Source organism: Podarcis melisellensis (assembly GCF_964234715.1).
Source record: "Podarcis melisellensis genome assembly, chromosome: 7".
Classification (NCBI taxonomy): Eukaryota; Metazoa; Chordata; class Lepidosauria; order Squamata; family Lacertidae; genus Podarcis; species Podarcis melisellensis.
In genome coordinates, this window is record NC_138539.1 from 11,686,855 (window position 1) to 11,699,497 (window position 12,643).

At 37.1% G+C, this 12,643-nt stretch overlaps 1 protein-coding gene across 5 annotated transcripts in view; it reads left to right on the plus strand.

The window, feature by feature from the left end:
• Positions 1–12,643, plus strand: part of ASAP1 (ArfGAP with SH3 domain, ankyrin repeat and PH domain 1) — a 141,952-nt gene that overhangs the window by 78,230 nt on the left and 51,079 nt on the right. For all 5 annotated transcript variants that reach the window (XM_081918704.1, XM_081918700.1, XM_081918701.1 and 2 more), the window contains 8 exons: positions 1,574–1,646; positions 3,281–3,426; positions 5,064–5,138; positions 5,475–5,524; positions 7,516–7,645; positions 8,189–8,274; positions 9,352–9,427; positions 10,556–10,642. In XM_081918704.1, the coding sequence (XP_081774830.1) occupies positions 1,574–1,646; positions 3,281–3,426; positions 5,064–5,138; positions 5,475–5,524; positions 7,516–7,645; positions 8,189–8,274; positions 9,352–9,427; positions 10,556–10,642 (723 nt within the window). The remainder of the gene's footprint in view (positions 1–1,573; positions 1,647–3,280; positions 3,427–5,063; positions 5,139–5,474; positions 5,525–7,515; positions 7,646–8,188; positions 8,275–9,351; positions 9,428–10,555; positions 10,643–12,643) is intronic.

Genomic DNA, 12,643 nt, shown 5'->3' on the forward strand with positions numbered 1-12,643 from the left:
CAATAAAGAAATATGTGAAAGAAGGAAGCAAAACACATTTTGGCAATTTTCATTAGTATATTTTAGTTTTTCTTCCTGAGAGAGGGGAGACGGATAATTTCAGGCACCTTTTATAAATCTAATTACTGATATGGTTAATTCTGATTGTAATTGTTTTGTATTTTTAATATATAATTTTAGCAGTGTGTGTGTTTTTACAGTGCCCTGGGATCCTTCAGCAAACAAACAAACAAACAAACAAACAAGTTGGCAAACCTCATTTAATTTCTATTCTATAAGTATCAAGTGCACAATCCAGTGGCGTAGCGTGGGTTGTCAGCACCCGGGGCAAGGCAAGTAATTTGCACCCCCTAACCCGTGGATTTGCGCCCCCTAACCCTAACCCCCAGATGTTGCGGTCAGTGCGGCCGGCCCCCCCTGCACCCTCCACCCTACACCACTGGCACAATCATAATCCATATCTATGGTCAGTAACATTCAGCCACCATTAAATGCCTTTTTCATTCTTGGTTACTTTTACCACTGGTAGAAATGAACTGAAAGTGTTAAGTCACTTCACCTCAGACACCAGACACCCAGCAGATGGTAACATTTGTGAATTGTTGTTGATCTGAGCAAGATTAGTTTGGTGACCTGGAGGTGAAAGGCTGTCTATCCCATTACTATATCTTAAGACATCAGATACGCTATTTTGTTTCAAGAACCAGCAAAAATGGAAGACTCATAGAGAGAAACCAAAGCTACTTTGATAAATACCTGTTCTATATTATTTTGTATGCATTGATATTCTTCCATAAATAATGATAATTCTTCTTTCTGTCTTGCATGCTGCTAAATTGTGATTTTAAAAACAGAAATTTTTTTATCATTCATAGGGCTTTACGAAATAGATGCCATAATTTATTTGCCACTTAATATTTGTTAACTTATTATATGTACATTTTTTCTAGTACGTATTGGAATTTAGTGTTTTATATTTGTTTATCCTATGCTAAAGCTGCACATTTCTCCCAAGCACATTTACTATGGTGTAAATCCCACTGAACACAGTGGTGTTTACTTCCAGGTAGACATGCCTAGTATTCTGTAGGATGAAATACAGAAGAAAAATATTTATGTATGACCTGACCCTTACGTTTGTTTTGCTTGTTACTCTGCTTTTGTAGAGCTACTTTTTAGTAGCTGAAGTCCGAGAAATGCATGACACTTAAAATATGACACTTAAAACTGTGGAATTTCAACTGAGATAATAGTGAAACTACTATAAACGTCAGTATATTTGTTTGAATTCAAGCTGACCATATAGCACTACCTCCTAGGTCTGCCAAACTATTTTCAAGATGCTTTTTTGCCTCAGGAGCTCTTTAGTTCAGAGTTCTTTAATTGACTTGAAGTGACTGAGTGACTGAAGACCTCCCTAGAGGGTAATAACAATGCCTCTACTGTACGGTGCTGGCAGCTCCTGACATTACTCGGTATTTGCTTACAAGAGCCTCATGTTCAGGTTTTCAGAGGTACAATTCAAAATTGAAGTAGCTTGCCTTTGACATGGTCTTTCTTTTTCTGTCTCTAGGCGTTAGATCAGGACCGAACTGCACTACAAAAAGTTAAAAAATCTGTAAAATCTATATATAATTCTGGGCAAGGTAAGCTTTATTTTTCTTAATCATAATAAAGAGTTACTCAGTGTTAATAGTTTTTGCAATTTTACTCTTTTTAAGATTCAAGAAATGGCTGTCTATGGATAAAAAATGCCTATGTATAAAAAAATCCAGTTGAAAGGCACTAGCGATTTAACGGAGCTTTGTATTTTTTTTTCTGAACTAGAGTTTTCCAGTTCCATTTATCACAGCTTTAATTGTTTTGCAGGTTGAAGTAACAATGCACGTTGGTATATATAATTTGTTGTGAGATTTCAACCCCCCCCCCCAGGCATAATCTGTTGCTCAGAACAATATTTGGCTGTCAAAACAAACACAATATCATAAAGATTATTCTGTTCAAAAAGAAGTGTTTCCTCTTGGCTGTATCATGATTGATATTTCTTAGTTCATTGGTGGACTGCTGAGTTTGAATTTTGAGAGTACTTTTCTTTCTGTACTCATGATTTTAGACTTCCGTCACTTCCTGTCTGCCCCCCGCCCCTGGTACTTTTTCCTGTCCTAAAAAATGCATGTGAATGAGGCGAGTGTGATTCAGGATTCCATTAATCAGTTAAGCATTATTTATTTTGACTAGGTTCTTGTCAGTGCAAAGTGAACAGGAAATAGATGACTTTCCTAGAATATATTTAATAAAAGTATGCCCTGCAAAGAAAATAACTGCTAAATGAAGTATTTAAATCAAGTGGTCTCTTTTAAACGTAATGTGTGCCTATGCCATCTTCACATATTTTGGTCTATAGTAATCTTAAAAAAGAAAGAAAGAAAGTTCACAACATTTTGATGTGTCTCAGTTGCTGTTCCTTTTCCTCATGGCTCAGGATTTTAATGAGCAAATTGAGCGTGTATATTTGGAACACCAAATACGTTTACATCCTACCAAGCCCACTCTCTTTTCTCTGATAAGTAATGGTGCTGCCACTATGACACACTTGTGTCATTATCAGTATGTTAAGAGCTTAAAGAGGTGCCTACCCATCATCGTGAAATACAGTTTAGTTGCCACTTACGACAGTCCAAAGGCGGATTTGATTAGTGTTTTTGTGTTTATGTTTTGTATCTTAAAGTCATGCTGTCAACTGTTCCAGGCACAGCCAAGAAGCTCACCACTCTTCCTGTTAACCATCAGTCACTGGCCACAAATACCAAACTTCCGCCACATTCTGTAAAGTCATTTAGCCACAGGGGGATGTTCACATTTTTATTGTGGTATCAAAACACAGTAGTTGCAGACATCTTCGGATGACCTGACTATATAAATACACTGTGATGCTTAGTCCAGTCACATTAAAACCTTTATGACAAGCAATTCCTGTGGTTGTAGCAGTGGTGCGGCTTCTTACACAAAATTCTTACATTTTAGCCATTTTTCAAATTCTTGTTCTGAAATTAGCTAGGTGAACTCCAGCACTTGTTTAAGGACCAAAGGACTGACTAACAGGAAAATAATCACCTCTCTCACTGAAATATTATTCAGAGTGGTAATCTTGCTATCAAAACTTTAATAATGCTACAAGCAAGAGGCCGATTTAAAGTTGTTCTTCTTAATGTTATTGTTAGTATTAATTTTTTTTTCATTGGTAGGAAAAAACACATTTCTGTATTTTTTCCCCTCTCAGAACATGTCCAAAATGAAGAGAACTATGCACAAGTACTAGATAAATTTGGGAGTAATTTCTTAAGTAGAGATAATCCAGATCTGGGCACTGCTTTTGTAAAGTTTTCTACATTGACTAAAGAATTATCAACACTCCTGAAAAATCTGGTAAGGAGTTTCTAATGTTTTGTTTCTTCATAATATTTCCATTTTAAACAAGTATTTGCTTTGCTTTCATTTATGTAACAAATTGTCCGCTCTAGAAAAAATTTTCAAATTTTCTGTAGGCAGCAGCATGTGTTTGGTTCTAGCTGCAGATAAAGACAGGGAGAATATATCATTTAATCGATACTACACCGTATTTTTGAATTATGGTGCTGGAGGAGACTCTTGAGAGTCCCACGGACTGCAAGAAGATCAAACCTCTCCATTCTGAAGGAAATCAGCCCTGAGTGCTCACTGGAAGGACAGAGCCTGAAGCTGAGGCTCCAATACCTCATGAGAAGAGAAGACTCCCTGGAAAAGACCCTGATGTTGGGAAAGATGGAGGGCACAAGGAGAAGGGGACGACAGAGGACGAGATGGTTGGACAGTGTTCTTGAAGCTACCAGCATGAGTTTGACCAAACTGCGGGAGGCAGTGGAAGACAGGAGTGCCTGGCATGCTCTGGTCCATGGGGTCATGAAGAGTCGGACACGACTAAATGACTAAACAACAACAGCAACGCACCATATTTTTAGGCGTGAGATTTTCCTAGCTCTGCAAATGACAAGGAATGTTTTAAACGTGTGCTGCAGGGGTGGCATTCAATGCAGTCTGTGCTTGAATGGAACAGTAAAGGAGCTACTTAATTAAACCATTAAGAGCTCATAGAGCAATACAATGTCATCATTGTATGTTTCTGATTTATTCAAACTGCTTTGTAACACTAAAGAAATAGTCAGAAACCTTAAAAGGTCTTACTTCATTTTTAGTGCTTTTTAAAAACACATTTAACAGGGAATTATTTACAATACTAGAGTGGATTGTGATGATTGCTCATGGAACAGAGCTCAGCTGCCTCCTCTCCACCCCCAAAAAAGCTGTTCCTGATTGTTGGAAAAATGTTTGAGAATGGCATGGGATATTGAATAGGGGCTAGAGTGTAGAGTTGACAGAAATCATGGACATGCCTATGGTTCTAGCCCATTGTATATGATTTTTAATGGACACCTCAGTATGCTATTTTTTGGAGCATATTGCAGAATAGAGAGCTGAAAGGTGTCTTGTGTTTTGTTTCTCTTTTTTTGTCTTTGCAAAGCTTAGATCTCTTCACACTTTACTCTCCTAATGAGAGAACAATATGGTTTATGCTTCATCTTTAGCCAAGCCTCAGGCTTATGTGCTTTATACCTCTTCTTCAAGAATAACCTTTAAATAGATCTATTTGGATGGTACCTGACATTCCTTCCAACCCGCAGTGTAAAAAGAGAACCTGTTCTTCCTCTAAAAAGGAAAACTTTCTTGTTCTAAGAGAGAGAGAGAGAGAGAGCACTAAAGCTCAAAACACTTTGAGCCATTTTCAAGAACAAAATGACTTTTTACAAAGCTGTTGGATTTTTTTCTTGGTTTCATGCATTGGTATAGTTTCCCTTTGAGGACCCTGATGATACGAAGCTTGATAAAGGGCTTATTTCAAACAATAATCAAATTTTTTGCAATAGGTGTAAATGACGCATTAGTAGAAACAAGACATTAATGGATATTTGTAGCTCACTTTAAGCTCATACTTTTAAAAATTGAATAACACTGCTTTTTCTTCTTAGCTTCAAGGATTGAGCCACAATGTCATCTTTACATTGGATTCCCTCTTGAAAGGAGATTTGAAAGGTGTCAAAGGGGTAAGTTTTTTGCTTGAGAACTATAATAGTATTGCTGACTTTGTTGCATGGGCTTTTGCTGCTTTCCCATCAGTGTTCTTGTGGTGACATCATATCTGCATAAAATTCTGTAGAATCAGCTGTAATTGCATGCTTTACATTTCATGCTCCTTCTTCAAAGCTTGAGATATATGTGCCTTAAGATCCATGGGAAAGAAATTCTTAAAGTTATAAAAAGAGAAGCCTTTCTTTCTTTTTAAAAAAGTAAATTATAATCTTGAAAGAATATCTTAAGTATATACATTTTAACATAGCAGTGTCATAAACTTATTTTAAGTGCATTTTCTCTTTCCTAAGGATCTTAAAAAGCCTTTTGACAAAGCCTGGAAGGATTATGAGACCAAATTGTAAGTATTGTTCACTCTGGGTAAACATTTGAGCAGCTTTAAATGTGTGACCTAATCATTTCTTTCAAGCCTTGAGCTTTTCTGGGGATGTCTGTCACTTTCTTCAGTGTCAGTGAATGAAATGGAATTATTTAATAGGCACATAGTAAACTTACGCATTTCAGCGATGCTCGGGAACATGTTCTTGTGGATTAACAAACCTGGTTTAGTATAGTTTATTCCTCATTTAGGGAATATGCATGCGATAACAAATATTACAAGAATGCCACTAGTCTCATTCACACTGTGGCTTAGCATTATGTGTGCGCCACACCTCTCTCTTCTTCTTGTAGTGTAAGCATAAGGAAATGGGATGAATCTGCTTCTGCTTTCAGCTTACAATGATTTGTTATGCCTGAATCAGGAAAACTGCACTTTAAGCTATAGCTTGCCCATACCAGCAAGGTTTGTAAACTATCGTTTGAAGCTGGCTTATTCAGGCAAGTCTTAGTTAAAGCTTTGGTTCGTACATAAAGACAAACTGCAGTTAGTTGAAAAAGGATGGATGTTCTTCCTTCCTTTTTCATTTATTTTGCTGCACTGGAGTAGTGTGGGGAATTTCCTAAGCATGAGATTCATTCAGATATTATTATGTCAGAATTCAGCCACCGAATTCTTTTTTTATGGGGCCCATTTGTTAGCAAGGACAGGAATGATACCTTACCCAGTACGAATGGGGGCAAGCAGATCACCCACTGGCAATTTGGTATAAATGCAGTCTTCTCGAAACAGAACTTAAAACGATCTTTGGTGGGAAATACCATTGTCACATTCATTGAATGTTGAATTAAGACTAGGGAGACCCAAACTCAAAATTCTTGTTCGGTTACAATATTGCTTAGATGATGCTAGGCCAGTCACACACGCTCAAGCCATCATATTTCACAGGGTTATTGTGTTGATTTGTGATTTTCTTTGGAGGAGGGGAATTACACATGGTGTCAACTCTTTATGGGAAAATAAATATGTAATCAAATAATTCATTTTTTTTAAAAAAAATCTACTGTTTCCAACAATAGATATATAATTTTATTTGTAATTAGCATAATTGTTAACAGATTTGATATTTCACTGCCTGAAAAGATTATGATGGAAGATTACGGTCAGGAACTTCGTATAACCCAGTTTCATTTGGTTTTGGTGGATTTTATTTGGACTCCAATGTATGTTTTGTGCATTTGCTTTGTGCATTTGTAATACTTGGAAAAGAAATGATACAGCAGCAATCTCTAGTTCTGAGGAACAATTCATAAATTTGTAAAAGTAGCAGCTGATCTGACAACTTACACTTGAAGGAATTCAGCAATGCAGAGACTTGTAGGTCTTTGATAGACTTTGGTGAGTTGCTGGCTGCATCCATACAGTATTGCTGTAAAAATGGAGAAATGGATCAATATGTTGAGCAAAATGCAATGTTTGAAACTGAGTGCTAAACGTATAAAAGGTGGAATGTGGATAGAAATAAACTACGAAGAATATCAGTAGTAGTTGAAGGATGTTTTTATGGCAAAGTTTGGTTTCTGTTTTTCACTTTCTGGTTTATTCTGTATGCTTCTTGTTTACTTTGGCTTCCATCCCATGACTCATGTAACAGAAATAATAATTAAGCAAAAAGAAAATGAAAAAGATGTGTTTATTAACACTTTTGAAAGGTGGAGTCATATACAGAGGATAAGAAAATAGGATTTGCAGCCATTCAAGATCACCTCTATAATATTAGTGACAGTTGTGCTAAGTGAATTGAACACTGGTTAAATTTCCTTTCTACATGCTTCAGACAGCTGTCTGATTTATTTTTGTTTTTTAAGTGCAGCATGTACTTCATCCGTTTTGAGTGTTAATTTCTGCCTCTCACTTTTTGAAAAAAGAAAAGAGTATTTAAAAATTGATAGACTGTGCAGGAAAAGTAAGAAGTGACAATGTTTATTGAATGTATGCTTTTGAAATTTCAGCACAAAAATCGAAAAGGAAAAAAGAGAACATGCAAAACAGCATGGGATGATACGAACTGAGATAACTGGAGCTGAGATAGCAGAAGAAATGGAGAAAGAAAGAAGGCTATTTCAGCTCCAGATGTGTGAAGTAAGTAACAAATTGTTTGAAATGTTTTTATCCAAATTTCTACTGAAATATTCTAAAAGTCCTGTTACAAAATGTTGCTTGGTAAGAAATAGTACATTGGACAACTCAGTGGCATAGCAAATTTTCTTTTCCTATTAATCTGAACGTCACATAAAGCTTCATCTAGCCAATTCCATGTTGACTTTCAGAGCTAATTCACACTTAAGGCACTATTCAGTTTTAAGAATGGGTTAGAAATTGTGGAGAGGAAGAGGAAACCAACAGCTTCAAACAATTTGGGGGTGGGGACCATCTGTTTATCATGGTGTTTGTTTTTAATTACTTCTAAATAAATTTTAAGTTTCCTATGCCATACTGATCTATTTTGTATACACTAAAATCTTAATCACTGTATTGGTGGAGTGGTTTCAGATGTCAACTGCAAGGCAACCTCCAAGATAATTGCTGAATTTGTTAAACAGATCTGAAATAGCGCTTGTATTTGAACACAGCTGAAGCCCCAATATATAATTATCTACTGAGCTTTGGTTTTTCTTTCTACAGTATCTCATTAAGGTTAATGAAATCAAGACAAAAAAAGGTGTGGACCTTCTACAGAATCTTATTAAGTATTATCACGCACAGTGCAAGTAAGTATAATTATTTAGCTAAAACTGATCTTACTTTTCTGACTTGCTTTGGTGTATTCTGTTGCTATTTTATAGTAGATTTGCAAGGTTTTATTTTTCTCCTTAATAAATAAAATTATTTCTACTGCAGTTCAAGCCACCCTTCGTAATAAGTGTGCTCAGTTCTTACTATTACCATGTAGAAGTCCAAATTTTATTACCCTTTCAACTGGGATATAAATTAGCTTTAAAATTTGGCCTGTCAGCAGAACATTTGGCATCTTTGTGTATGGAATTTTTCCAGAAAGAGGGAAAGGGCAGCTTAGGAAAAAATCTGGCTTTGTAACAGGGTGTGTGTTTTGTGTTTTACCTCTTTTGGCATTTAGAAACCAATATTCCTTGCAGCCTGACTTTCAGAAGCTTGTGAGCTGATGCTTAGAACTGTCTGAGGTCTTTTCAGTGGATGTTTTGCCCCAAGATTCCAGTCCTTTGACATGTGTTTACTTCCATGTGGCAATGGGAACAACAGAGCTTTGCATGAATGCAGAAGCCCTCAAGTTCATCAGCTGATTGCTGATTTTTAAAGGGCTGAAAATTGGCCAGTAGGTGAAACTATTCAGCAAGATTCAATCTTTGTTGTATTCCTGCATTAACATATTTACAGTAGGTTGTATCGAATGCTGCTTATGTTCTGCTTGTGCAATGGGACTGCCCCTTTCCTCTAGAATACCTGCCTCAAAATCTGTTTCAGAGGTTCTTCCAACCTCAGAACACATTTGGGGGGTGGGACGAGGGGGGAGCTGCAGAGGAGAGGAGGAAGTTTCATTGTGCAAGCAGAAGTCTACATGAGTGGAACAGCAGTGTTGAGTACAGTCCAGTGGGCTCACACATCTGTTATGCTTCTTAATGACCAAAATCAGTACATCCCTGAATAAAGTGTCTGCATATATTTGTGAGAAGACTGTAAATGTCAAGTTCTGAAGGAATTCATTATTACAGCTAAATGATATGCAGATGGCGAGAAATGGTCAATAGACGTCAGAAGGGCAGTGGGAAAAGTACTGATTTGCTGATAATCACAAGCATTTTCCATTGTAGTTTCTTCCAAGATGGCTTGAAGACGGCTGATAAACTAAAACAATATATTGAAAAACTGGCTGCTGATTTATATAATGTAAGTCATTCATAAGATGGGAATATTGCCTGTTTGGATTACTGTTTTTTGAATATTTTTGCTAAAGAAATGGAAAAGCATTTCAGTTTTAGGCACCTTAATATACAAAATAGTTTTTTACCAATCTAGTTTGAGGCAGCAACCTTTCAAACATTTAAATTAGGCTAGTTATTATGTACCCTAATTAGAGTTTTGTGATTAAGCAATCTATATTTTTTCCTAATAAAAACTATGTAATAAATTGGTTAATGATTTCAGTATGAAGTCCAGTAAAATAATTTCCCCTTTGTACCATTATGAGCCACTTCTCACAACATTTGAAAAAGAATATTATGACTAACGGTTTGAAAAAGCACCATCTTCTAGTAGCTTGGCTCAGTAAGTTTCAATATAGTATAGAAATGAATAAATCTTAGCACATGCATATAGGCAAGAGCAATGCAAACACACACTTTTACTTGGAATTTAAAATGGAGTGTCTTGGACCTTTTCAAGAAAAGCTGGACTAGGATATATTAATATGTATAATAGGCAAATTATATATGCTATTCTAGTATAGTGTCCAGATCAAGGGAAGTAATAGCCCCACTGTATTCTGCCTTAGTCAGACCACACTGTGTCCAATTCTGGGCACCACAGTTTAAGAAGGATGTTGCCAAGCTGGAACATGTGCAGAAGAGGGCAACCAAGATGATCATAGGTATGAAAACTAAGCCTTATGAGGAGTGCATGAAGGAGTTTGGTATGTTTAACCTGGAAAAGAAGAGACTGAGAGGAGATAGCCATCTTCAAATATATTAAGGGCTGTCACATGAAGGAGGGAGCAAGCTTGTTTTCTCCTTCTCTGGAGGGTAGGACTCTAACCAATGGCTTCAGGTTGCAAGAAAGGAGATTCCGACTAAACATCATGACAGTAAGGGCTGTTTGGCAGTGGAACAGACTCCCACGAGAGATGGTGGACTCTCCTTCCTTGGAGGTTTATAAGCAGAGATTGACCGGCCATCTGTCATGGATGCTTTAGCTAAGATTCCTGCATTGCAGGGGGTTGGACTAGATCACCCTTGGGGTCCCTTCAAACTCTACAATTCTATTTAAAAACTGAAGTAGTGTTTGGTCATTTTACTCTAGATAAAGCAGACACAAGATGAGGAGAAGAAACAGCTCACTGCACTCAGAGACTTGATAAAATCTTCATTACAGCTCGACCAGAAGGAGGTAAGGATCTTAAGCGAACTATTAGTTATGGGCTGAACTTATCTGAGTTTATTAAAAGTGCACAGTTACATGTACGTTAAACTACATAATGCCAGTGTTTGGACATAACTAACACTCACTCTTGGTTTAGCCAAGTAATACATGAATGAGCTTAGCTTCCTCCTGGGCTCATGTGCCTTCCCTCCTTTTCTTCTCCCAGTCATGCAAGCAAAGGTGTTCAAAAGCTTTGGCTTTTTATTAAGCCCTGTTTGTTTCATCTACATAAGGGGAAATGGTCTATTGCTATGGCTTTTTTTAGAACAGAAGGGGAAGGAAAATCTTACTTACAGTAGGTCCCATGCCTTTCAGAAAAATTATTGTAGGCCCAAAAGCTTTCAGAAAATTATAGTTTCAGGGGCATGCTTTTTTATAAACAGTTCTCACATCCAAGAAAAACTGGTGATAATTGTTTATAAAATGTGCCCTTGAAGACTTTTTTAAAAACATGTTGGCCCTACAATACAGTACATTTCTAGTACCCGGAGTGCTCATCCCCTCCCCTCACAACATTTTTATTGCCTGATCAATTGTGCTGTCTCAGTTTTGTGGTGGTTTCAAAGCAAGCCAATTTTAACCCATGTTTTATGATGCTGGCTAACTATGCTTCATGTTAAAAACTTAATCCCTGGTTTGGATGAAATTCAAGCTGAGTTAGCCAAAGTGAAAGCTTCCAAAGTAGTTCTTCTTGGCTGTAGAGGAGGAGAGGGAGGAATGTGTGGGCCCAAAAAGCGGATTAGACTCATTCACATAGCACTAAATTATACAGCACTGAATGCACCTAATGTTCTCTCTCAATAAGTGCATGTAGTTCACAGTTGGTATGATGTGGATTTATGATAAGGATCTGCCATGTCTGTTACCCAGTGGATCTTTTTCTGTGTCTGGTGCTTGCTTTGCTTATTAAGTACTGCTCAAAAATAATGTTCAATTCGGTGGAGATTCAATTTTCAGTAGTGGCACTATTTCAGATACTTAATATTCAGAACACATACTCAATACTCAGAAGCCAGAAATGCCCACTGATGAAATCATACAGATTAACTAGTCCAGGAACTTTAGAAAGGCTGTTTCATACACGAGGCCAGCGGTTTCCCCAACTTTCACACACCCCCGCCCCCTCGGACCACTTGAAAATAGCTGAGGGTCTTGGTAGACCACTCAATGATTTTCTGTCTTTTGTAACACTTGCAGTGCACTATCCTGGATACTGTATACTTTTTAAAATTGTAATTTATTGCTTCTTTTACTTCTTATATATTATATTTTCTTGTATTACAATGTAAGAAATAAAAGAAGCCAGCAAAATTTAATACAATACAGTGGTACCTTGGTTCTCAAACTGAATCCATTGCGAAAGTCCTTTTGACTTCTAAAAACGTTTGAAAACCAAGGCGCAACTTCCGATTGGCTGCAGGAGCTTCCTGCACTCAAGTGGAAGCCGCAGAAGCAGTGTCAGATGTTCAGCTTCCCAAAGAGGTTCGCAAACCGGAACACTAACATTGCGGCGTTTGGGAGCCAAAACGTTCCGAGTCACAAGGCGTTTGAGAACCAAGGTACGAATGTAGTTGTGCTGTCTTTCATCTTTAACCACAAATCCCCAGATACACTGCAAACTACATGATGAAGCTTGCAGACCAGTGGTGAACCATAGACTCCAGTTTGGGAACTCCTATACTAGGGGATATGACCATGATGTTCAGAAGTGTACCACCAGCTTTGTTACCCAGAAAATCATCCTACACAAATGCCATTTTTAACTGCACATTTTAAAGGCAGCCAAAATGTATTTTGGGTTCTATGCACAAAAAAGTATACTAATTATTCTCGAAGCAGATGGTCTGTTTAATTAACCATAAAGATTACATCTTTGTGAGAAGTTAACAAATGTCCACCTCTCATGTTGAAAAAACATAAACTTGTATACTTGACATTGGAATTTCATTTTCTCTTATTCTTACCATG